This window comes from Nothoprocta perdicaria, unplaced genomic scaffold, assembly GCF_003342845.1.
Source record: "Nothoprocta perdicaria isolate Ctin4 unplaced genomic scaffold, notPer1 scaffold_0, whole genome shotgun sequence".
Taxonomy (NCBI): domain Eukaryota; kingdom Metazoa; phylum Chordata; class Aves; order Tinamiformes; family Tinamidae; genus Nothoprocta; species Nothoprocta perdicaria.
Window position 1 is genome coordinate 1,569,503 of NW_020454092.1, and position 24,871 is coordinate 1,594,373.

At 35.7% G+C, this 24,871-nt stretch overlaps 1 protein-coding gene across 1 annotated transcript in view; it reads right to left on the reverse strand.

Moving 5' to 3' along the window:
- The window catches only part of LOC112943888 (collagen alpha-1(XXVIII) chain-like), a 29,060-nt gene extending 4,394 nt beyond the window's left edge, over nt 1-24,666 (reverse strand). Inside the window, exons 1-29 of the mRNA XM_026035219.1 lie at nt 24,507-24,666; nt 23,158-23,726; nt 22,053-22,073; nt 21,380-21,439; nt 20,942-20,995; nt 20,626-20,670; nt 19,716-19,742; nt 19,395-19,439; nt 18,831-18,875; nt 18,175-18,228; nt 16,865-16,933; nt 16,157-16,225; nt 14,426-14,494; nt 11,998-12,066; nt 11,504-11,572; nt 11,346-11,414; nt 10,159-10,227; nt 9,146-9,217; nt 8,461-8,529; nt 7,465-7,536; nt 6,507-6,575; nt 6,084-6,152; nt 5,141-5,209; nt 4,579-4,647; nt 4,226-4,294; nt 3,046-3,114; nt 2,273-2,341; nt 1,373-1,453; nt 744-779 (exon numbers count right to left, since the gene is read on the reverse strand). Of these exons, the coding sequence (XP_025891004.1) occupies nt 744-779; nt 1,373-1,453; nt 2,273-2,341; nt 3,046-3,114; nt 4,226-4,294; nt 4,579-4,647; nt 5,141-5,209; nt 6,084-6,152; nt 6,507-6,575; nt 7,465-7,536; nt 8,461-8,529; nt 9,146-9,217; nt 10,159-10,227; nt 11,346-11,414; nt 11,504-11,572; nt 11,998-12,066; nt 14,426-14,494; nt 16,157-16,225; nt 16,865-16,933; nt 18,175-18,228; nt 18,831-18,875; nt 19,395-19,439; nt 19,716-19,742; nt 20,626-20,670; nt 20,942-20,995; nt 21,380-21,439; nt 22,053-22,073; nt 23,158-23,726; nt 24,507-24,666 (2,376 nt within the window). The remainder of the gene's footprint in view (nt 1-743; nt 780-1,372; nt 1,454-2,272; nt 2,342-3,045; nt 3,115-4,225; nt 4,295-4,578; nt 4,648-5,140; nt 5,210-6,083; nt 6,153-6,506; nt 6,576-7,464; nt 7,537-8,460; nt 8,530-9,145; nt 9,218-10,158; nt 10,228-11,345; nt 11,415-11,503; nt 11,573-11,997; nt 12,067-14,425; nt 14,495-16,156; nt 16,226-16,864; nt 16,934-18,174; nt 18,229-18,830; nt 18,876-19,394; nt 19,440-19,715; nt 19,743-20,625; nt 20,671-20,941; nt 20,996-21,379; nt 21,440-22,052; nt 22,074-23,157; nt 23,727-24,506) is intronic.
- Nucleotides 24,667-24,871: the final 205 nt, after the last annotated feature.

Consider the following 24,871-nt stretch of genomic DNA (forward strand, 5'->3'; position numbering starts at 1 on the left):
TCAGTATTTAAATAATATTGATTTCCCTTTTCACTTAGGCAAATGCATAGGGAAAAGCAAAACAGACCCAACTTCAGGAAGTGCTATTAGTGAGCTGACATATGAATAGGAGAGCCAAGACAAAATGGAACATAGTACAATGTTCCAGCTTTTGGCAGTAAAAAACCAGAGTTGCTTCTTCACAGCTTTCTGCTGAATATCTCGTGCTCCATATTACTAGAGCAAGCCTTTGTTACAGAAGTGCGATAGGATTCATTTGGTGCTGAATTAGTCTTTCATGTACAACCTTTCGGCACTGCTGTTCAGCTTCCACCATAAACTTCAGCAGTACTTACATAGTCACAGACATGCTTTACTAAATTAGGATCTGGTTTAGTTCAGATTTAGAAGTAACTCCTTTACTGTGGACCATGGCAGGTCTGCAGGTTGCTGTGTTGTCTTTAAACTCTTAGATACCTTAAAACATATTTTCCTTTGATAGGTGTACACATAGGTCCTTTAACCACAAGAGAACGTGTAGAAGAAAAATACAAAAAAGAATCAGGAATTTCAAATTCCACTTCAGCATAAAGTAGATGAGAAAAAAGTCAGAAGCCTTTGAGTGGTTTCTTTCTCTACTGCTGCTGAGACCACTTCTAATCAGAAGACTCCATAATGATTGACATAGGGTGCATTTAAACTGATATATAAGCACAATGCAAGATATTATTGCTTTAATAGGATTTGTAATAGGATTTGCTTACTGTTAGGCCTTGCTCTCCTTTTGGTCCAGTTTTGCCCTGCAACAGAGATCATTAATTAACCATTGCAATTAGTAATACCGTAATTCAGAGTGTGTCTTCAGCAATGCCATAATTATAATAATACTTAGTAATTAAGAACTTTTTCTATACAATACAGTGTCTATGTGCATATAGTTTCTACACCCTCCTAAGGGGATGAGATATTTATAGGATGAATTGGATGATTTCAAGTCTTCCACTAATTCCGTGTTAGAATTTGTGCGTTTTTTTCTATCTGTTATTCTATGCAATGGTGTTCATGTATCCCTACTTAATTATATGCAAATGCCAGAGCAGAAGGGCACCCCGAGTTCCTATCCAGCTTTTTCAAACATGTCTGTTACCAGAAGTTCCCATTTTGCGTTGTTTATCAGCTTTGAGAAGTCTGGGCTAAGGTTATTTGGTAACTATAGTTAACATTTGCATAGTGTTGTCTTTAAAATGGTGACTGATTTTCACTAAGAAATTGCGGTACTCATGGAAATATCTCTTTACACTTACAGTTTCTTAAGCATTTCCTAGGCATTTTAGTTATATAGCAAAAGCGCAGAAGTTAAGCGGTTTTTAAAAAACGGACAGGATAAACTCACAGGTTCTCCAGATACACCAGGGTCACCTGAGTTGCCTTTTTCTCCTTTTTTACCCTTTTCGCCTGTAGCTCCTCGATCTCCCTTTGAAAATGTGTTGGTAATCGGAGAGAAAGTGTAGTCAGTTACTTTTTGTATTTCCTTCTAGCTGCCTCTGTTAAATTTACCTTCAGCTTCTGTCAAAACTTAGAAATCTTTGTTCATGGACTCTTTAAGTCAATTATTTGTGAATTTCATGAATATCCAGTAATACTGATTATGCATTTTTATAGAAAAAGTGAAACCATTTGCACAATGAACCATCTGAAGTAGGTCATGCAGAGAGAGGGGTTTCATGAGATATTGCATGATGGAAATGAATATCTGTTTGAGAAAAATAATGTAAGAATAGGGAAATTGAGAAGAAAGGCAAAGAAATAGTCAGAACGAGTAGCGGGAATAGTCACTCGTAAGAGACTTCTGTCGAGAAAAGGTGCTTGGAATAACAAAGAAAGGAATTAGTTGCTTCTGGTTTGAGTTCTACAAGGCTAAGGACCTTGTGCAGTTTTTGTGTGTTAATGTGCTCATATCCAAAAACTGATTTAAACAGTTATTTCTTTTGTCATTCATGTGTTCCTCAAATTTTCTGAAACTATGGATAAAAGAAAGGCCACACTTTTAGATACCTAAATTTCTTTTTTATTGCATTTGTCAAGCCTTGTATGATATTGAAGTATGCAACACTGAAAATGACGCTACTCTAAAACTCTAAACTGATCATAAAAAAGGTTTAGCTTTTCTTAAATCCTATGAACCTTAATAGAACTGTTTTTTTTTCTTTTTTCCCCATTAGCAGAATTCTTGTGTCTTCAAATGATCATCTTTAGTGTGTTGGCTGATCTATCTCAGATTTAGATATCATACCTTCTGTCCCAAAAGTCCTTCTCCAGGAGGCCCTCGGGGTCCTGGCATTCCTTGAATTCCTTGTTCCCCCTAAAGATAATTCAGGTAGTGATATTAACCCTTTGTAGTCATTGATTATGGGTTAATTTTAAATATTTAATGAGAAGGTGCTTCAAACTGCATTTTATCAAGTGTATGAATCACCTGATACAATGCAGCAGCTAACTTTACTGTTTTTCTCAAATAATTCAATAATATGTCTGCTAAAAAGATAGAGAACATTTGGAGAAACAACCCACTTGGCCGTTATTTCAGTTCTTGTGCTCTATTTCTTTCCCCATTGCACTTTATCTTTCCTGTTTCTCCATTGTTGTTGCTAACTTAGTTTTTTCTGACACGTGCTTTTATAAAAGTGCAAAATGCAAACAAAAAGGAACATTGCACAAGGGGAATCTTTCTCAGAGCCAGCAATTCAGATAATTAGTTCAAAATGTCGCCATTGACATGACAGATTGGGAAGAGGGGAAAGAATTTTTTTTATTTTGATTCTTTTCGTGAGTTTATCTCCTTCACAAGAGATGCTCCAGCTTCCTCCTGCTTTAGTACGATCTTTGGGCTTGCTTAGAGCAGTAGAAACAGAACATAATTTGTAGATGTTCATGTTATCCTTTTCATTTTTAAACTGCAGGTTCTGTCATATAAAAAACTAATAACATGAAACCTTTCTTAATTCTGTGAGGGCAGATTGACTGCTGAGCGCAGATTAAGGATTGAAGATACTGAGTCTTTTTTACCTTAATTCCTTGAATACCTTCACCAGGCGGTCCCAAAGATCCAGGTGTCCCTGGGCGTCCCATAGATCCCTGGGGAGAAGCCCCATATAAATAAATATGATCAAACACATTAGAATAAATATATATATATATATGCGCACACACACACACACATTTATAATAAAAATACCTAACAAATTGTTTTACCGCCATCCAATTTTCTGTCACTTCTCTGCTGCATGGTTGTCCTTCTAGAAATAGTGACAGTAAGATTGTTCTTTCAGACAAAAGAGATTTTTAAGCCTTTGTTAGGCTACTTAAATATAGTTTATACTTCCTAGGAATCACTATAGATTTAATTTTCATTGAATGTGAATTACCTTGTTGATAGGGATGAACACTGCATTGAAGGATGCATTATATTGATGGGACATATGGAATCAATTATGATTTGAGTGGGTTATTTTTTTGTGAATGATGTGACATCTTTCACTACCACCAAGCTTCGCAGCAAGACCAACGCACTAATGTGATGTTGTAAATTAACAGCATGTGTTACCTAGTTATGAACCTATTTTTAAAAGAACACTGAAGAACCTACTCCAGTTTTATGCTCTTCATAGAGAAATAACCCACACTTATACAGTTCAATATTTATTTAACAGTTATATTGCTATTCAAGTATCCCTGCATGAAATTCTTGGTTTCCTCATTTGCAAGGATAGTATGTAAATGCTATATCTTGAGCCAAGCACAGCCTGGGACGTTGGTTACCCATTGACCTAGCTTTCTTGTCAACGTGAGCTGAATTTCTGGGACCTGCAAGCCACACTATGCAGGATAATACATTATTATGTTACAAAATGTTTGCATTTGGCCTTGTCTAGTTGTTTTACATTTACATTCTAAATCAATTCTTCTGTTTTAATGGGCTTCTAGAACTGAGCTGTGGAAGGGTAAGAACCTCTATTTTTGGAGCTTTTTACAATGAAACATTGCTTTCTATTTTTTTTCAGGCATTGCTGCTATAACGTATATTTTGATTATATAAATATTTAAAAGTTACTGTATTTCTTAGCTATCTTATTTGTGGTATTAGCTGTTTCTGGTGAGTGGAAAAGATAAAGATGTGTTTGTAACCGTGTGTGTGTATACATAAAAAATATTGTTTTCCTTTTTTATATATATAAAAAAAGCTTACTTTTGGTCCTGGCAGGCCTTCACCTGGGGGACCTGGGAGACCAACTGGTCCTCTACTACCTGGATCGCCCTGAAAGTTAATACTTAAAAAATGAGTAGTCAATAACAAAGTTTAATTTGTCTCTAGATTTTCTAATGTCTTTTGTACCCAAATAGGATAAAGAGACAGGAGAATCATTGAAAAGCACAGTGTAAGTGCAAACAATGCTAAACGTTGATAGCTGAATGCCAGACATTAGGGAGAAACAGTGGCTAGAAATCTGAACATACCCAAGACATGATTTCTAAGGTCATACAAACAGTATTTACACACTCTACGTTTACATCTACTTTTCTAAAATTTGAGGTTTGTACCTTAGGTCCTGGTAGTCCAATTCCATCCGGGCCTTGTTCACCTGGAATCCCAGGAAGGCCTGGCAAGCCCTGAAATTTAATGCACAGATAGGCTATTCATTTAATTTAAGGCTAAGCTGACCAGCTGTTGACTGCATGCATTTTTTGAACAATATGGCTAGTAACTGGAATACATTTTCTGTTAGTGGGATCACAGTGCACTGTAATTAGTTAAATTTTACTTTCTGGTTAGCCAGAACTGGGTCGTTGACACTGGCATGTTTTGTGTGCCATGCAAGAGACTTCCATGTGTTTCTTAAGTCAGAGTACCCTGATGTAGAGGCAGGTGCATTATCAGCCCTGGTTGAACATATGTAACAAGAAGCCTTATAAATACCTCAAATTCCAGTTTCTGTTTTGACATTCATTAGTTTTTATTCCTCAATGTGGTAATTGCATGTACAAGTACAGTTGTCTTTAGCATAGATAAAGGCTAAATTCACCCAGTGTGCCTGACTCAGCAGTGTTCTTGGGACTCTGTCACCTCACAGGTATGACATATAAAAATTATCTATAAACTTACAGTTGGACCTGGATAACCATCCCCTTTTGGCCCAAAGGGTCCAGGAGGTCCTGGAAGGCCGCGTTCACCCTGATGAAGGCAGAAGAAAGCTGGGTAGAATTCCAGTGCAGTTACTGGCAAAGAGTTTTACATGAAAGTGAAATTTCTTGGGAAGCACATTCAGTAAGTTGATTTTATCTCTCTCTTTAGATATTTTACTTTGTGAATGACTATTTTAGATTATTAATCGTAGACTAAAACTGAGATACTAGATAATCAAAATCTTTCACTTCTAAGACACTAATTTGAATCTTTTTCAGGAGTTCTGTCTGTTGCTATCTCTGGCCTGTATATAAGAACAAATGACTTCAACCCTCTACCCCATATTTTTAATCACCCTTATTATCATTCTATATGAGAGATGAACCCATCTTGTCAGATGGCCAGAAGACTAGCACAGACTGAGTGGCTTCGTAGCTGTTTTAGATAATGCTTATAACTGAAGATGGATAAACTGCAGCAAAGCAGTGGCATTGCTTCTGTGTGTGCCTGAGAACTTTTTTCCAATTTATTTTGAGAAACTGTTTTATATGTCACGGGTTTCTTGATGCTTAGCTAAACATCAGCCCAGGAACGAAATGCTAAAGTTGAACAGAGTCAATGATGAGGCAGTCTTAAAGTACTACTTAAGGGAAGTCCTTACAAATCAGCTACTCTTTCATCATCATCTTTTTCTACTAAAGGGATCTGTTCTCATACTGCTAGTTTACGCATGTCTTGATTCTTCTTTGAGTCTGTCTATTACAGAAGCCTCTTCACTCTTTTTGCTCTACCAACATTATATGGTATATATATTAAGAATAACTGAATACTTTGCCATCATAAATGATTTCCTGTTTTTTCATTGAAATCCTGCCTTATGTTATACTTCTGTCTAAAATGACTTTATCAATTTATGAGTTACCTTTGCCCCAGGAAGCCCAAACCCTGGTTCTCCAACTGGCCCAGCAAGACCAGGTAATCCAATATCACCCTGTAGGAAAGAAAATGTAATCCTTGTGCATGGTGTTAAAAACCAAACAGAGTGATTTTTAGATTTAAAAAAATAAAATAAATGTGCAAAGTAGAAGACAGGAAAGCATTTTGATACCCAAGGATATCAAAAAATTTGATGTATCCGTTAAACCATGTCTCAAGACAGCAATTATTTAGTACTGGAGCATTATAGTAACTAGCCTGGGTATATTCTGTATTTCTGTTCATAGGAAAAAAGTTCTAGGTAAGCTCATATGGCTGAAACAATTGACACTTTCTATTAATAGCATGGCTAGCTTCATAGATTTCATGCTGTGTTTATCAACACTAGGAAATGGAGTGTGGATGTTACCTTTGGTCCAGGCACAGCTCTTCCGGGAGGGCCTGGCATTCCAAGACGTCCTGGCACACCAGGCTCTCCCTGCAGTGAAGGAACAAGATCAAAACTAATGTATCTTTTTCTCTGAGTGGGCAAACACATCCTTAGAAGAAAACATTTGTGGAACCATTTATAATATTTCATGGAAAGTCTATTATAATTTTTATTATTCTAATAATACTCTGCCTTGAATAAAATCTAACTATTGCAGCTGAAGTGCTAACTACCATAATTCTAATCTATGAATACAAATGACATTCTTGTCAGTCACTGAATAAATATATGTTATTGAAAATCTGCTTCTTATGTATTCTAGACTTGGTCTACCATGTCCAGCACTGAAGTGTTTCAGCTCACCTTTCTAAGTATATTGAAAACATGTATTCTTCCATTAGAATAGATTTTTTAGGTGTACTTCTGCTATTTTTTTATTTTTCCCCATTCTTTCATGTATAAATAGCAAAAGATTATGTAAGAAATCAGAGGATGGACCTGGACTAGTTGTTCTCTTATTTTTAGTAGCTGTTTGAATAGAAACTTTAAGCCCATAAGAGAGTACAAGCCATAAACTAGTTAGAGTAAAGGAAAATTAGGTCTTATAACATATGTATATGCCAGGCAGCATAATTGCTGTCTTACCAAATATTTTAGCGTAAAAGTACGCTAGTGTCCCTGGATTTCAAAAATATATGTTCATCTTGTATCATAGATGCAAGATGGTGCATCAAGGTACACCACAGTCCCACTAGAAACATTTTTTAAAACTTCAAAAAACTTCAAAAAATTTCAAAAAACTGCTTCCCCTTCAGCTTTTAAAATAAATATTTTTCAAGAAGTATGTTCATACCAGGCTAGTTGTTTTTGGGATCTAGAACAAAGAATTTTGACTTCACGGGCCTATTTTACACACATAATCTGTTGATAAACATACCTTAGCTCCTGCAGGGCCAGGCACTCCTGTTGGTCCTGTTAATCCACGTATTCCTCTCTGACCTGGATCTCCCTACCAAAATGGAAAAGACATGCCATACACTTCAGAATGAAATTAATCACAAGTTAACAGGTTCTAAACAATGAAAGATAGGGGAATTCTATTTTTTAGCTGACACAAATCAGCAGTTACTATTGCCTTCTTGGGGTAAATAAATCAGTTCTGGTCAGTACTTGTCCAGTTTTGAATTTGCACACTTAAAACTAGATAAATAGCTCAAATTTAAGTAAGTGACTTAACAATGGCTATTATTTAAAAAAAAAACAATATCCAGAAAGAGTTGATTGCCTCTTTGCAGCTGCAGCATCAAGTTGTTACAAGAAATAGATATTATTTAAAAACAATTTTAAAAAAAAGTTCATTTAAAGGTAATCTTCTGTATTCAAAGCCAGATATGTTAGAAACAGGGTCACTCAGCTGATGACAATATTCTCTTTGATTGAACAGTTTAGATTTCTAAGTAAAACAGACTAAGAATATGTACTATAAAGTTTATAAAAAGATAACTACTAATGAAGTACATCATTAGGATGTAATTATTACAACAGAAATGAAATATGTGAGTCCAGAATCACTCTGCAAGAGTTCCAGTACAGTATTTTTTTTTTTATTTCCTGCAACATTATCTGCATGTATTCTCTACAAGATATTTTGAAAAGAAATGGATGCTTTGGTTTTTCTTCCTTCAGTCAGATCAAGTGACCCAGCAAAAATCAGTAACTCTTTGTGGATTGTTGGGACAAGGTGCTGTTTTAGCCTGAGATTGATAGAAATTGCAATAAATCACTTTTAGAAATCCTTTTTAACCTGTTCCTCAAAGTCTATTTTTTTTTCTTTATTTATATTTGATTAAAAAAAAAAAAGTGAAAATCTTGACAAAGTTATTCCTGGAGCATTACAACTTCCAATCTTTCATTTAGTAATAAAAATTCTCACCTTCTCCCCCTGTATTCCAGTCCCTGGAGCACCTTCAGGACCTCTGAGACCCGGAAGTCCTGGTTCACCCTGTAACGGAAAAGTTAAAACAGCACTATAGAGGATTTCACAGACATTGTGTAAGGTAAATTCTGCATTCAATTGAATGTAGTCGTTAAAATCACAGACCTTTTTAAATTAATGGCAAAACTCCCATTGACATTAGAGGGCCCGCGATTTTCTTTCAGTATTCAGAAGTAATCACTGTAAATTTGGGGTGGAAAGCATGGAGTAGCACGTTCCGCAAGTGCTCGCTGAGCACTTTGAGTATCTAATCTTTAAATATAGTAGTATGTTCCCTAGGGGCTCACTGAACCCTTCAAGTATCTTTAAATATATGGGCTTTTTGGTTCTAGAAGATTACCAAGGTGTGAGGCTATAAAAAATTGCCTGTAGCCATTTTATTGATCGTGCTATTGAGTTACAGGAATTTTGGAGGATTAACAAACAATAACAACTATGAACTGGATATTAGACAACCACCCTCCTTAAAAAAATGACCAAAAGAGAATTTTTATGATAAATATCCATGCTACTTTTCCCCATGTCCATGAAAACTCTCTCTTCTTGGTTTAGATGTCAGCAGAGGGTGACATGAGGAATGCTAAGAGAGAAGGAGGCAGGCTGCAGACAGAGATGAACAAACCTTTTGTCCAGGGGCTCCATCTTCTCCAGGAAGGCCAGGCAGACCTGCGAGTCCTGAAGGGCCTGGCTCACCCTGACATCAATAAAAAGTAAGTCCTTCTATTAAATGCAGATTTGGCACTGTTCTTCCTTTGAATGAAGAAAATCTATTTTTAAAGAGTTACTAAATTGCATATATATAGTTATGGCAAAAATAGGAGCTCAAATCTTGCAGCTTTTTTTATAAAGACAGTAATTCCTATGTATCACACAGAAATGGAAAGAAAGATGACCTGGAATTTCCCATGCTATTATTGCTGGAACTGTGTATTTATCTATGCAGTTAATATTACTTGCTATCATTTCATTGTGGCAAGTGTTTATAGTATAGTATATAATATACTATATATACTATATATAGTATATACAAAATATACCTGACTGTGACTAACATCACAGAATGACATTTTGCTAGTGAAAAATCAGAGTAAATTCATTAAGAAGTGGAATTACCCTTAGTGTATTTACGTAAGACTCAAGACCTTGGTTTAGTGTTAGATGAAATGGGATCACTAAATTAATAATGTCTGTCTTCTTTCAATTCCCATATTTTATTACCATTACCAAAATATTACCATATTTTATGTTAATCTGGTTGTTAATGATACAGAAACTGTTTAGCATCTTGGTCCCTTTAGCACAAAGATAACATGGTTACGGCTTCCTGCTTACTTCTGATGACTGTTTAATATTCTGCATGATCGTGTGAACAGACTTGTAGATGAGCTGTTTGCAACACTGACCTCACCATGGGGCAGCTGTACCAAAAGATTCTGTCATGATAATCTTGCTTTCAATGGAGTTGGTTGTTTTCAATGATTCTATTTCTGGAGATTTCTGAAATTCCATGTTTAAAATTTTAAAGAGCAAGAGTCTAAAGTCTATTTGTAAACCTATTTAACTGTCTACAGAAAGGTTATTCAAAACAATCTGAAGTCTAAATAAATAATAGTAATTCCTTTTTAAGCAATGTACCTTAGAACCAGGTTCTCCAATACCTCTTTCTCCTGGCATTCCAGTCTCTCCTGGCAAGCCTTGTTCGCCCTTAAGTAGAAACATTTTTTTTTAAAGATCTTTCTCACATATAGATATAAGATATAAAGATAAAGATATAAAAGATTGCTTACAATTAAAGAAAGATTATTTGGTGTGATTTGTCTTTAATATGATGTGTTGAGCACCTTGTAATGATGATTGAAATTCTCCAGGTCCCTCCCTAAGCATATTTTGAGCTATCACCAGAACATTTTTGGTAGAAGCGACTAATGCTGTAAATCTTCGTCAATCTCCCCATCAATGTTTCCCACTGCATATTTTCAATTCAATTTCAACAGCATATTTAACATCCACAGACAGTTTTTCCTCCTCTTTCTTTGTACTAAGATCCTTAGTCCACTTATATCTCTAGCTTCCTTCACTATTCTTCAGTAACTTTCAGGCATTCAAAGCTTTATCTGACACTTTTTTTTCAGAAAATCATTTTAAATCTCCATTCCAAACACTTGAAGGGTGACCTCTTTCATTAACAGTTCTGTCTTGTGCAAACTTGTCAAGGATAAATTATTCTGACAGTTCTCCTTCAGCAAAAGTAATCTTAGTTAATACCTTAGACTGTTGTTAACTCTGAGATTCACTAAATATGCAAAATCAGGTAAGGCAGTAGGCAGCAGGAGAAGAAATACAGCCAGTCTGTAAGCCACATATATATTTTTTTTCTGAAATAAAAACATTACAGTGGTCATAAAAGTTGTCCTTGAAATTTTGTTGCTTTGCCAAATACAAATACTTCTTGTGCATGAAATGAAATTCATTCACTGGGCCTGCACCTGATGTGAGGAGCTGCAAGTGCAAAGCAGACAACCCTTCCAATGGCAGCATATCAAAGTGACTGGGCTCATATCCAGCCCCTGAAGGTTCTGTGGTGAGTCAAGCCAAAATCTAAAGAGCTGGCTGTGGCATAGGTTTATCAAGGCTTTTTACTGGAGTGGAATCTCAATAATAGGAGGTTAATAATACCAATAAAGGAAATAAAGCAGCTAAGACATTATTTAGATTGGTCTTCATGACTTTAACAAGCATAATCATGAGATAATACATTTCTTAACCAGGAAACATAACAGTAAATGCAGAATGGTAGCTTTTACTTCAGAAAATTCCCCCACCTTTGGTCCAGGAAGTCCCTGTCCTGCTAGTCCCCTGGAACCAGGTGGTCCTTTTGGGCCTTCCACTCCCTGAAATGACATTTTGACTGATGATTAAAAATAAAATACTCTCCATTATTACACATTTTGCTGGAGAAGGTGAGAAATTAAAACTTTACCTTCTCTCCTTGAATTCCAATGCCAGGTAGTCCAGTTGGCCCAGGTAAACCAGGAGGGCCGAATTCACCCTGGTAAACAAAATACAATTGCCTAGTTGTATAAAGAAAGAGAAACAATCTGGGACAGCTCCTGTGTTAGCATATGTTGACTTAAGCTCTCTTGAAGTCAGTAGATGATCTGGCCTCTGATATTTTTTCTTTATACATTTATTCACTGCTAGTTCAGTTGTTGCAGACAATTGCCAGTGCCTTTTTTTCCCATCTAAACCTTATCTTTCCCACTGAATCAGTTGCTTTTTGCAACATTTTCTATTTTAATATGAAGAGAACAGGTTGAACAGTTAGGAGCTATAAATCCTTCCACAAAATACAATATTGTCCTGGATCTGTTGTGGGTGCTTTGTTTCATTACAACTTTTGTAGTCAATATCAACACTTGTATGTATGTAGTTTTATTGGCACATTGTTCGTTCTCTGTTATATTTATTACTCACCTTTTCACCCTTTATACTGATGCCTGGAAGTCCAGGAGGGCCTTTTGGCCCATCAAAACCACGCTCTCCCTACACAAAAAAATAATATGGCATTAGTTATATAAAACCATAACTGATTGCTCTGAAGCACCTAGAGAGACTTGTTGCCTTGTCATGAAGAGAACCAAAATGATAAAAACAAGAAATCACCACCTGGATCTATTTTCCAATATACCAAAGTGTGTCAGCAGAGCTGACTTCTGCTCAGTAGTCCCATGGTTTAATCTCATTAAAGTGTGGGCGTTGGGATCTGGCTCTTACTAGGAGCTTTGCCAGAATAAAGCCCAGGCCAAACTAATCTGTTGTAAAGTATATTTGTAAATGTTGCTCTCTTTCTAAATACTGGTTGGAAAAAACAGTGGTCTTGGGGAAAGCACAGATTATTGATAAGGAAAAAAAATATTGGCCTGCCTTGTATTGCTGTTGGCAAAACATGTAGAGACAGTTCACTGTGTAAATTGTCAAAGACATCCAACTCAATAAAGCTGTGATCCAGATGGATTTTATCTCCCTGGTATCCAATTTCCTCATTTTACATTTGGCTGGAATATGTTATATGGCTTTCTGTTCAAAATAACTTTTCTTACTTCTGATGCTGTAGAGCATCTGCTTTATTTTCCATTTTTACTAACCTCTGAGCTTATAGCAAAAAAACCCCCACAATGTACTAAAAGAAAGCAACTGTACAATTTGTTTTAAATTAAAAAGTCACCTCTTTAAATATGTGAGAGAGCTGACATACTTGGTAGCTATCTATAGGATTAAATATATATATATTTATAGACTCTGTTGATACATGTTTGACTTCAGGTCAGATTTGGCAGTAAAAAGCAGTACATTTTTTTTTTGTAGAATCAAATGTTAGAATACTGCTGGCAGAATTCCACTTTGATTAATTTGTTACCTATCTCAACTGCTCAATATTTTAAGTACAATGATATATTCTTCCATATGTGATCCTACTGTGCAGTGTTACAAGCTGTCATGTTTTCTTTCATATGTATTGGGATTTCAGTGCTGGAGGAGTTATTTCTAAATTTATCTTGTTTAAATCCCTTGTTCTATTTTTATGGATAAAATATCTTACGCAAATACAAACCATCAACAATTATGTTAGATAACTTACACAACCAATATATATTTTAGGATTAATTATGTAAAGTGCTCATGTTGCTTGCAGCATTTGAATTTAAACCCATCTAACTGCAGTATTTTGAAAGTCAAAAGTGCTGATAATTTTAGTAAATGGATTGCTGATGAAGTCATTTGTGAATATTTTATATTGCTTTTCCAACCGAAATTGCATTGGTATATATAAAATGCTTTGCATGTATAAAAATGAATGCATTAATTGCACAGATTGGTGGGAGTGAGGAACTCTTTAGTAACTCCAGCTCCCCATAAGCTGTCTCTCTCTGGGATTGTATGCCTGGTAACGTTTTTAAAGATTTATTAAAATGGAAGAATTCACCACATACAGCCAGGATGTGGATGTTAAGAAGCCAGATAGGAGGATTTTGTGCAATGTAGTGATATTTACTACTATAAGATTTATTTTTTAAATAGTAGCCATTTACCCAGGGAAGTTCCCAGTGAGACAGTTAATTCTTAAGTTCCATTTGAAACCATGATAATCAAGAAAAAGCTACATAGAAGGCTGTGGAGAGAATCGATTCCAGGGCAAACACTAGAAGTTAGGAAACCCTTCCAAATCCTTGTTTAGATTGTGTCAGTATTTAGCTCGTGTACGTGCTGTGTCATTTTGTTACTGTAACCAAAGGTCAAAGTCACAGTTTAGCCTAGGAGTTGATTTTCAGCAGGCAGCAAAAAGAACAGGTGGATTCTTCCAATTAGTTGTGAGTGCTGCTTTCATTTCTTTCCACTGTTTCTGGAAGTTAGAAACAGCAACTTCCTTTCCCCACAAGCTGAATTCAGACTTGTGCTAAACTGCATAAACTAGTGGCCAACATATTTATGAATTTTGGAAGCCTGTCTTGAATAAGATCAAAGATACCTGCATAAAAGTACTTAGAAAACAACAACGAAAAAGACTTTTTTTTTCACCAGAAGAATAACTTTTACAATTGGTTATGTAAACTCAGATGATGTTGTAAAATTAAATCTGGAATTATTTCCTGGCTTATGTCCTGTAAATCAAGTGTCAGAGGAGTGAAATATTGGCTTTACGGGTACCAAAGGGTAGCTGTGCCTAGAGGTTGAACCAATTGATTTTCATGATACTATACTGGATTAGTTGACGATAAATTTTAGTCTTAATTTATAAAGTAATTTCTCTAATTTCTCAGTTTCACTTGGGTGTCTGGACTTGTTTTGGCATGCACTCATTTAGTGGTGACCCTCTGGTCCTTGGTCCCTTCTATTGCTGTACCTTTGCTCCTGGAAGCCCTTCTCCCGGTGAACCTCTTTCTCCTTGAATACCTTGTGGTCCTTGAGGCCCCTGTTGACATAAGTTTAAAATGGCCTAGAATATATATTAATCATACAAATCAACAGCAACATGTTCTGTGTCATTGTTGGTTTAAAGCAGGTCTCTGAGGTGCGTAGTTATAACCTGTTAAAAATAACAGAGTAATATGATATTCACAGTGAATCAGGAAGAGCATTCCGGCCTGCAGCTATAACAAGGCATACAAGATTACTTTTTGCGTTACTTATGCTTCACAGATTAGGTAGTTTGACATACTCTATATGTTTTAAATCTACATTCCCTAGACTCTGGTTTACAAATTGTTACTAACTCTTAGCAATATAACAGTGTAACCCTGAGAAACAAGGAGAGGCAGATTAAGGGTTACACAGAGTAGACTGAAGAAAATCTAGCTGTAGAGAGATTTGACTGTAAACGGTTAAGAGAGTAATGGGAGGACATTCTTTTCTTGAAAGCACAACTGACAGGAGCACAAGGGACCTCAGACAACCCAGACCTCTGTATTAAAGGCAAATCCAAAACCTATGTATGCTGAGCTTGCTTCACAATAGTTTCCTGCATCTGTTTGTTTCGTAACTCTTTTCCTTGAGGTTCCACATCACAGAATGGCAGCAGGTTTCATTCTGTGTAGCCTGAGTATGCTTGACAATGGTCCTGTGCACAGCTTCAGAATTATACCGTGTTCTTAGGTAAAGGTATCTGCACTTAATTCTTGTCTATGCTATTACTCAAGAGACTGAGGAAGCACTACTGCCCCATTCTGAATGGCTGTCATCACTGATCTAATTAGCAGTGTTCTTCTCTTTACAAGTCCTTCAGTAGGAAGAGCTCCTTCCCTTCTAGTAACGTATTTTTAAACAGGATTAAGATGAGTCACTTCTCATGAAATCTTTATTTTATGGAAGAACCTTTTGATTATTATATATCATATATATATATATATAAACATGTGATATATATTTTTTTTTCTTGCCAATATTGAAAAGCTATATGTAAAAATAAAAGAAGAAAGGTGGAAATAATTTCCCTCATAGTTGCTCTAGGGCTGTTTGGATCAGCTGAAGAGAACTGTCTGCTGTGTTGTATCTCGCAAAAAGGTGCTGACTGGCACTTTGAAAAAAAAAGGGACAATAATATGGGCGTATTGTTTTTCCAAATTCTCGCTAATATCTTGAGTAAGTGTCAGGAGGAGGAAGGTAATACTGTTCAAGCTGTATCATCTGGTGCCACTTACACAATCTGACTGTCTCCAGGGGGGTTCTTTAACTATAGCTGTTCATAATGTTACAATGGTTGCAATGCAATCTGCTCCTCAAATGCATGCCCATGCAGATGCTCTAAGGGTACTGAAAAGCAGACAGCTAAGAAATTAGAAGTTGTGTTTTCTAATATATTAAGGTACGATTTGTTTATATATTTACTGGATTTTGCAATAGGTGCCAATTTTCATAGCAAGCTTGAAGACTAAGGTACTTAGAAGCGTTTGGAAGCATTCCCTATTTGCTAAGGAAAATGACAGACAGATTACTTTGAGTATGTGAGAGGCAGAATTAGTGGAAGGATTGTAAAGAGAGTATCATTTAAGTCACATATATCCCATTTTAGCAGGGGAAATTTGGAGTTTTCTCTTTATGACCACCTTTTCCTTAACTGATTAACAAAATGACATACCAGAAGTCCTGGCTCACCAACTCCTGGTGGGCCAATGGGGCCTGGTCTTCCTGTCAAGCCGGTGTCACCCTTCAAACAAAAATGTGTTTTGAAAAATCCTGATTTAGGTTTCTGTATGTGTGTAGCATGTAACAATGTATCAATCATCCTTTATTTTAAATATCTCATGTGAGAATACAGAAAAGGCAGAGAAAATCCTAGTATTCTCAGATTCATGCAGCTCTCAAAACCCAGCAGAGGAGTGCTGTTTCACAGCATTGAAAAATCACTTCTGTTTTTGAGATAACATAATGCTGAATTTAAACTATTAATTATTCTCAAGTACCCAACATTCTTGTTATTGCCCTCTTCCAAGAAATCAGCATTTCCCTCATAGTATTTGTTTTCTTATACCAGTAATCCAAGCCAACAAACACATTTTACATGGGACTTTTTTGTTGAAGACTATATATGTATTTACACTCAGCCACATTGCTTGGATTGAGTTATATCAACTGTACAAACTATGGTAATAAAAAATTGCTTTGAAGTGCATATTTTAGAATGTAAAGTTTGACCATAATTCAAAGGACCTATCAATTCTCATAAAAAAAAGCATTTTGAGTCTTGAAGTTTGTCATGTACCATCAAGTATATTATCTCAGCTGCTTCAGTTTTTGCTCTTATCCTAAAAATACATATAGTATAGAAGATGACAGCCACTTATACCTTTGGACCTGGCAGTCCTATTCCAGTCTCTCCAGGTAAGCCAGGTGGCCCAGGGAGACCTCTTTCACCCTTTCCAAAAAATAAGAAAACAAACAAACCTGCTTATAAATAGGTGTTTAGGAAAAAAACAATTTAAGTAATTTTCTTGAACAATAATAAATTCTGAAATTCATTTTCTGTATAGGCTGAATTTTTTAGGCCTTACAAAGCACTTAATCTGTGGCCCTTTTCAGTGATTCAGAATTCCCTTTAAGAATGTATTTCCCATGCAAAGTGATACGAGATACAAAAGAAAAAAATATTGTTTCATGTCAGAAATAACAGGCTTTTACAATTGCTGTAGCCTGTTTCTCAAAAAATACTCCGTTTGGTAGCTGAAGAACTCATTAAGAACCTTATATAGATTCTTCTTCTTTTTTTTTTTTTTTTTTTTTTTTTTTTTCTCCTGAGAAGCAAAATGTAATTGTGCTCTCTTAACGAAGTTAGCAGTTCCCGGAGTTGTCCAAAATACCCAGTATAGCCAATGATGTTTGCATTTCCTGTTAAGCTAGTGCTGCAGGGAGAAGGCAGCAGAGAAGCTTGCACACACAGAATAAAGTCATCTCCATTGGTTTCCTGGAATTTATATTGGTGTAAATGAGAAGCAAATCCAAAAAGCATAAAGATTTAATAAATGTGAATCATATGTTTTACTAACCTCTTCCTCATCTTCCCTCACCTTCCCCTCCAGAATATTTCTAAAGGGGATATGATCTTGTAGTAAAGCATGGGTGATTTCCACAGACATTGCAGAGGGCCCATTGCAAGACTATATTCTAAATTTCATTCCCTTTGGTGGCTTTTAGATATCTTTGGCAGGAGTAAGTAGTGGAACTACTGATATGCAACCCTAAGATTTTTCGAGAGAGTGTGTGATTTCAAGAGAAAAGCTTGAGATGCCAGGCAGAATTTTTCTTGGCACTTTGGGAAAAAATAGTTTTTCATTGGACACTGAACAAATTAATAAAAAATCTGACAATCACTTAAAATATGATGCTCCCATATTTTCAGTATTTTTGAAAGAAGAATGGCGTAAGATCTGGGTCTGAATCCAAATACTAAGAGCAAATGAATAACTTTCTTTAAAATCTCTTGGAATATGAAGAGCTATGTTTTGCTAGAAATGTAACATTTAGCTATGTCCTCTTAGAGAAGAGTATGGAGTATTAAAAAAAAAAAAAAAAAGGGGGGGGAAAAAAAACCCCAAAGATTGATAAGTTATATTTATGCTTTTTAACATTAAAAGGGAAGAAAAAATATGCAGTTCTTGCCTTTGATCCTTGTAGGCCTTCTGGACCTGTTTCTCCAGTTTGCCCTTGTGGACCCTGTTTAAACAGAAAAAATCTCATTAAAACCACTTTAAGCTTCAGAACAATGGCACTTGAAAGTGTATCTCTAATTTTCATGGAAATTAGAATTACAAATACTTCTAAACATTATTCAAGCTCTGCTTTCTGCAGAGATCCAGCTATTCATCTTCATCTGGAGCTAGGTTTGATCATAATGGAAGATCATTTGGTTCTCCCTTTATTTGTATAGAGGAAATGTACAGTCGAAGACTTCCCAAAACATCTCTGAGTGCCTAGGCTTCTTGGTCTCCAATCAGAACATGGGGATGGAAAGATAGTAAAGAACTTCCATGTACTACTTCTTGAGATAAGAAGACAGTTGAACACTGTGAAGAGGAAATGAGTGGTTTTTAAATTAACTGTATTTACTGTAATGATTGTGATTGAATTAATTATAAGAAGGATTTAATTGTCCAGACTCCAAATTCTTGTTAAAGTTGTGGCTTAGGAAGGTATGTATTGGATGTCTTCAACTCACTGGCATAGGAACTATATGGAAGTTGTGATCTAATACAATTTCTGAGCTTTAAACCCCAGGAAACTGGATAGGTTGTAGGGTCTGTTTGTTTTCTTTTTACCTGTAGCCCTCTTGTTCCTTGGGGTCCAACTGGACCTTCAGGACCCTGAAAGGGAAATGGAGAATGGGAAATGGGGAAAAAAGTACATGTATATATGTTACATATGGTGAAACTGCTTTTAATATCTCTATTTTACCATGTGATGTAATTTACTCATTTTATACTAAAAATAAAAAAATACATAAGAGAAACACAACAATCAAGTAAATATTTCTAATCATCTGTAAGTAAATACCACTCATCAAGTAAATAATTCTATTTGACTGTGGCAATCAAAATGTAGAGTAAGAATGAACGGAGGTCACTATTTAGAGACTTCCCTGACTTCTTAAAGTCAGCTGGAGTTTTGCCATAGTTGTAAACAGACTTAAGCCCAAGAGAAATCTCATTAAAATATAGAAGGAGCTGAGGTATGATACCCTTGCTCACTTCATTGTTTACAACTGTCAGCTGTTATCTCCTCCAACCTTAAATTGATCACTATGGTTATTATTCAGGCAAGTGTATTTTCTCTGTATTTTAAGCATTTTACTGAAGTTTTTACTTACTGAAAGTTTCACTTACTCTATCTCCTTTTATGCCTGGGATTCCACATTCACCTCTTTCACCCTTAAAAGAAAAAGTAATAAATATTTATGAAATATATTGACTGTTTCTTTAGGTGCTTTCCTTCAAAGGTGTGACTTGAATGATGTGCTGCAGCAATGGTGTTGTAAGTTTATTGGGAATGGGACCTATCTTCAGTTAGAACACCTGGTAAGATGGTGTCCTGGTTCATCACTAGCGTTCATCACTAGTTCATCATATCACTAGATGTATAGCAATATACATAATAAAAACATAAATTATCAATATGTAAGTAGAAATTTTGACTGAAAGTGGTACCTTCTCTCCTTTATATCCAGATTTCCCCTGGAAAAAAAGCAAAAGGGGTTGTAAGGATATATCATAGTGATTAAAGTATGTGAAAATGGACCCTATTAAACAATATGTGACTCCATCCTCAATTTAGAAAAAAAACAGCATTTCAGATTCTAACGAACAGTTAGGTAGAAAAATGGAATCTGATCAACGAGGCACTATGACCATAGGTCATGATAAATGCTGTTATATGTGCAAACAAATCTTATAAGTATCATTTTAGACTGGGGTTTTGATTATGTAAAACAAATCAACTGTATTTAATATCTGTGTCTTAGTGGGAAGCATACTAAAAAGGATGGCTGACTAATTAAAAAGGACTGAGAAGGATACCTTGAATGAATAAGAAAGAAAGGGAGTAAAATGGTTAATATTCAAAATAATCCAGAAGCAGGCACTTAGAGGCTGATCTCCTACATGTGTTCCATTCAACAGTATCTTTACTATCATGCATTGGACTCTGAAGTTCAGGATGGGATTATAAACTTTGCTTCTGATGAGGAAACACAGTGCTACATACTGCTTAGAGATAAAGTCTTTATAGCCAAATAAAAAAATCAAAATTGACCCCTAGAAAGGCAGGCGGACTTAGCCACTGTATTGTTCTTAAATTATCCTATCTTCCATACTTTTTAGATTGACTGTGACCAGGAAGGTACTTTTTAGATCAAACAACTAATAATTATTCCCCCTCTTTAAGGAATGATAATTTTTTCTGTGCTTCCTAGTTTTAATCATTACCTGGTAAACCAGAATTGAAACAAAAATCTCTTGCTATTATAAATTTGTTTATTTGTTTTAAAAAACATGATGCTTTTCTTTAAAAGTAAAAGAACACAGCTGGCTGAAGAAACGGAGGAAACTTTTTTTTTACCTCTTTTCCATCTCTTCCTGGGATTCCATTAAGGCCTGCCTCACCCTGTGAATAATCCAATATTAAAATCAGTAACATCAGGAAGAGGTATGTTGTCCTTTTTATCTGGGAAAGGTAGTAATTCCATCTTTTTATACTCTAATGAACTATATGGCAGGTATATAGGTTCTTTGCAAAGTGATTTTTTATCTTTAATACAGCAAAAACATATACATTTCAGAAATTCATAGATGCCCATAAAAGGGCACTATTAGGGTAGTCTTTCTGTAGTAACAAAATACAGAATTTCTTTCCCAAATCTTAAAAATTTGATCACCTTTGCTCCTTTTAGGCCCGGAGCTCCATCATCTCCAGTGCGACCTTTTTTGCCCTAGAAATATCAAAATGAACAAGCAAAAAAAAAAAAAAAAAAAAAAAAAAAAAAACAAAACAACAACAAAAAACCTTTTGTAAGTCAAAAAACATTACTTGACAATATGGAGAATATACTTTTTACATTTAGTTTTTTGTTTTCTGTGATTTTTTAAAATCTTTTTAATTACCATACATGTAATTACCCTGGTAATTACCATCTTGAAATAGAATTTCCAGGAACAACAGGACCAGCTCAGATAGACAATCATTTTTATCTTTATTACTGAAATAAAAATGTTAATGGCTTTTCTGATGAAAAGATGGTCATATGTTTGTATGTCTTGATTTACATTGTATATCAGTCATCAATAAAACGAAAGAAAAAGTGACAGCTACTTACGGCAGGCCCAGGAAGACCTCTTTCCCCCTTCTCACAGTTACATATGGCAGCCTGCATGCACTTTGGATGAAAATAGTTCAAATCAGCACATTTTAATGGAACAGAGAGAAAACATCAGCATTTTCTGTTTTTTTATTTTCTGGAGGCTTACTCCAAGTACATCAGCCACCATCATGAAGCAGGATATGTTTACGCGTTTCAAGAAATCTTTTTAGTGTCAGTTTAGTACTTAGCAGAAATGCAGCCTCCTACTCTCCAAAAGCCACATCATACCCACTCCTGAAATGTCAGGCATCCCTTTAATGGTTTTACCTCCAAATTTCTCACAAGGTCAGTTTATTGTGTGCTGTGTGGTTGTAGAACACTGATCTGCTACTAGTCATTGTAAATGTAACTGGAACAATGGTGTAAGAAAGACCTTTTGGGTCCTCATGCTTGGGTCCGCACTTATTCCAGTGCGTATGGGATCAAACATAACCTAGCCATACCAGTATCTATAGTTAACAAATTAAAGCTTTGTCCTGCAAATACACCAGCATGCAGTTTTACTTGTGGACAATCCTATTGAACTGATGTATTATTGACTATATTAGTAACTTGCTGAGCTGTTGGTTTTCTGGAATTATGTTTCCACTTAATTTATGTCTGGACCCCCTACTCCCAAAATACTTACTTCTTCCTCAGCCAGATCTTCCTGTGAAGACAAATATTTTAAAAAAACATAAGAAACATAAGGTCATGATCCAGCTCTACAGAAAGAATAGTGAAAGATGTTAAAATCATTTGATTCAGCAGTTAATTAAATCTATGGATTAAAATATTGGCTAACATGAATTAAGCTTTAATTTATGAAAAAAATTGTACCAATGTTTCCAATCTAAAAATATTTTAAATCTTTTCAAATACTACTATAGATTGTTGATGATGTAAATCACTGACTCTCCCTGCCCAACCACAATTTGATACATTTACAATGGCCAACAAACCCAGGACAACATAGTTAGCTCACAGACAGGAATAATACAGCCAGGAACAATATTTTTTTCTAAAGTTCTTGAAAACAAAGTAATAGTTTTATGCATACAGCTTGACTAAACAAAATGAAAACAATTAATTCTCTCTGTTCAATGGGCATCCACTTGTGCCGCTAGGTTTATAGTAGGCTGGGGCAGGGGATGGCTCTATTTCCCTTTGTTAATGTTTTCTTAAAATGTTTTTTTTTTTAATTTTTTAAGTCTTTTTTTTTTTTTTTTTAAATCAAGTTCACATGCTTAAAAGACACACACAAAACTTCCAGCTGAACTTAAACCTTTCTTCCTCGTTGTATGGCAGACTTTCTATGGCAATTTAAAGATGTCTGTGACCAAGTTCAGGTTTCATCTAAATAGATAAGTCCTTTAAGGTCTACAAAGCTAGTTTTACTTTTACAAGAACTGCATCTTTTTTGGTGCAAGGGCCAAAGTTTTATTCCTTACTTGCCACAGAAGAAAGCACTATGGTGTTAAAAATTGCTTGTTCTTTTAAGAAGCTTTAAAATGCTTTTCTTAGAGGGATAAACAGATAAAAATAATTCACAGAATAACAGGTCTGAGTTAAATTCTATTCTAGCTTCAATGTTTTGGCAGGGAAGATTTGCATGATGGAAAAGGGAGAGAAAAGAAACCTGTACTTTAGCGTAGTGATTTTATGATGAACTTCAGCACTGAAAAGCATTAACATTTAACAGTATTGGGATTAAAGCATTTTTTTACCTATCCTCCTCTAAAAAATTCCCGTACCATTTCCTTGAGAACCTTCTGCACAGTTCCTTTGTCCTGGAGGTTGAAAACAAACCTGGATGCTGGGACACTGGCCAGGAGCCGGAGCTTGGCAGCATTGCCAGCCTCCTCAGCCACTCTGGTCATTCCCATTGTGAAGAACACAATGCCTTGATGTTTAGCATCTGCTGTAGCTGCAAAGATATCTGGGTTTCTTGGATGATCTACTCCATCAGTGAAGAGCAAAGTAACTTTCACGCTGCCTGGAGACCCTTCAGTCATGTAGAGCTGCGTGAGGTTAGTTATAGCATATGTTGTGTAGGTTCCGTGACCTATGCAGGTGATGGGAGCAATGTGGGATTTGAATGCTTCAGGACTTTTCCAGTCCCGGAAAGTTTGTTCTATGGAAACAGTACTGCTGTACTGGAGTAAGGCCATTCTCCAGCTGAGACTACGACCAGAAGTAAGCTGCAGACTTTTCATTCTGTCTACTGTTTCCAATACAAATTTTTTTTGTTGTTCATGATTGTAGTCCTTAGCACTTTCGGAGCTGTCCAGTAAAAAAGCAATTTCCAGAATGCAGTCATCATCTAGAATAAACAGTTAGCTGAGTTGAGTGACTTCATACTAAAATGATACATTATATGTATTGTAGGATTCAGAGTGGAGGTGAATGACTGAAGTTTTAGAGAAACTCTGTGTGAGTCTCTCTTGAAAACAGAGCATGTAGAGGCTGAAGAACTTCCTCCAGAGCAGACGCCCCAGGGAATAATAGACTCCTGAAGGTGAGGTGATTTCAAGAAATAAGGAATGTTGCAGTGGCATTTTTATATATTCATTCTGCCTCTTACCTGGTATTACACTGAATATCCTACCAGGATGGGAACTGTGAAGGTGGGAGTGATCTACTAGAAAATGATTCTTATTGAATAAGACACTAGAGTAGGATTTGACGTAGCTAGATTTTGTCCCTGGCACTGACAATTACATCTAATGACATGTAATTTTCCAGGAGCGGGATTTGCCCTTGTGTTCATTTGATAACATTATTTCTGATCTACTGATGATACTACTTCTATACAAGGACAGATATATGGGCTGTTATTCTTGCAGTGACAGTAACAGTTGACCAATCAACAACAAAACCCCACAAGTTATAGAAGTCTCTTCTGAAGTGCACCAAGGGAGGAAAGGAGAAAGAGGAAGGGAGGAAAAAGATAGATGTGTGAAATAAGGCAAGTGAAAATGCAGACCGAAACAAGACAAACTTGAATGGTATCTATTAGAATCTTCAATTCAACCAGGCAGTCCAGAATCTTAATAAGTGAATCAAGAAAAAAGTAAAGCTATTTTAAAATAGAAATATTTACCTTGATCACTTGGGCTGGGATGTTTTTCTACTGTGTTTGACAGAATGTGTTTAGGTTTTGCTCTTCTCAATCCATATCTTTTTCCTTCCCTGAGATTTTGTGCTTCTAAAAACTCATGGTGTCCAAATATCCACAAAAGCCAACAGAATCTGAAGAACATTTTTTTTGTTCCCTAAACAATACAAAAGAGTGATACACAAAATACCTAACTTGGTAGTACCAGGGCAATAAAACATGAGTCAGCTTTACTTCTTTGACAGGTTGTGTAATATGCTATATTTTAAAATACACTCCCCAAGAAAAGAGCTGTTTTATTTTGGTGAGGGTTTCTCCAAAATAAGTAATGAACAGAGACATATTAAGAG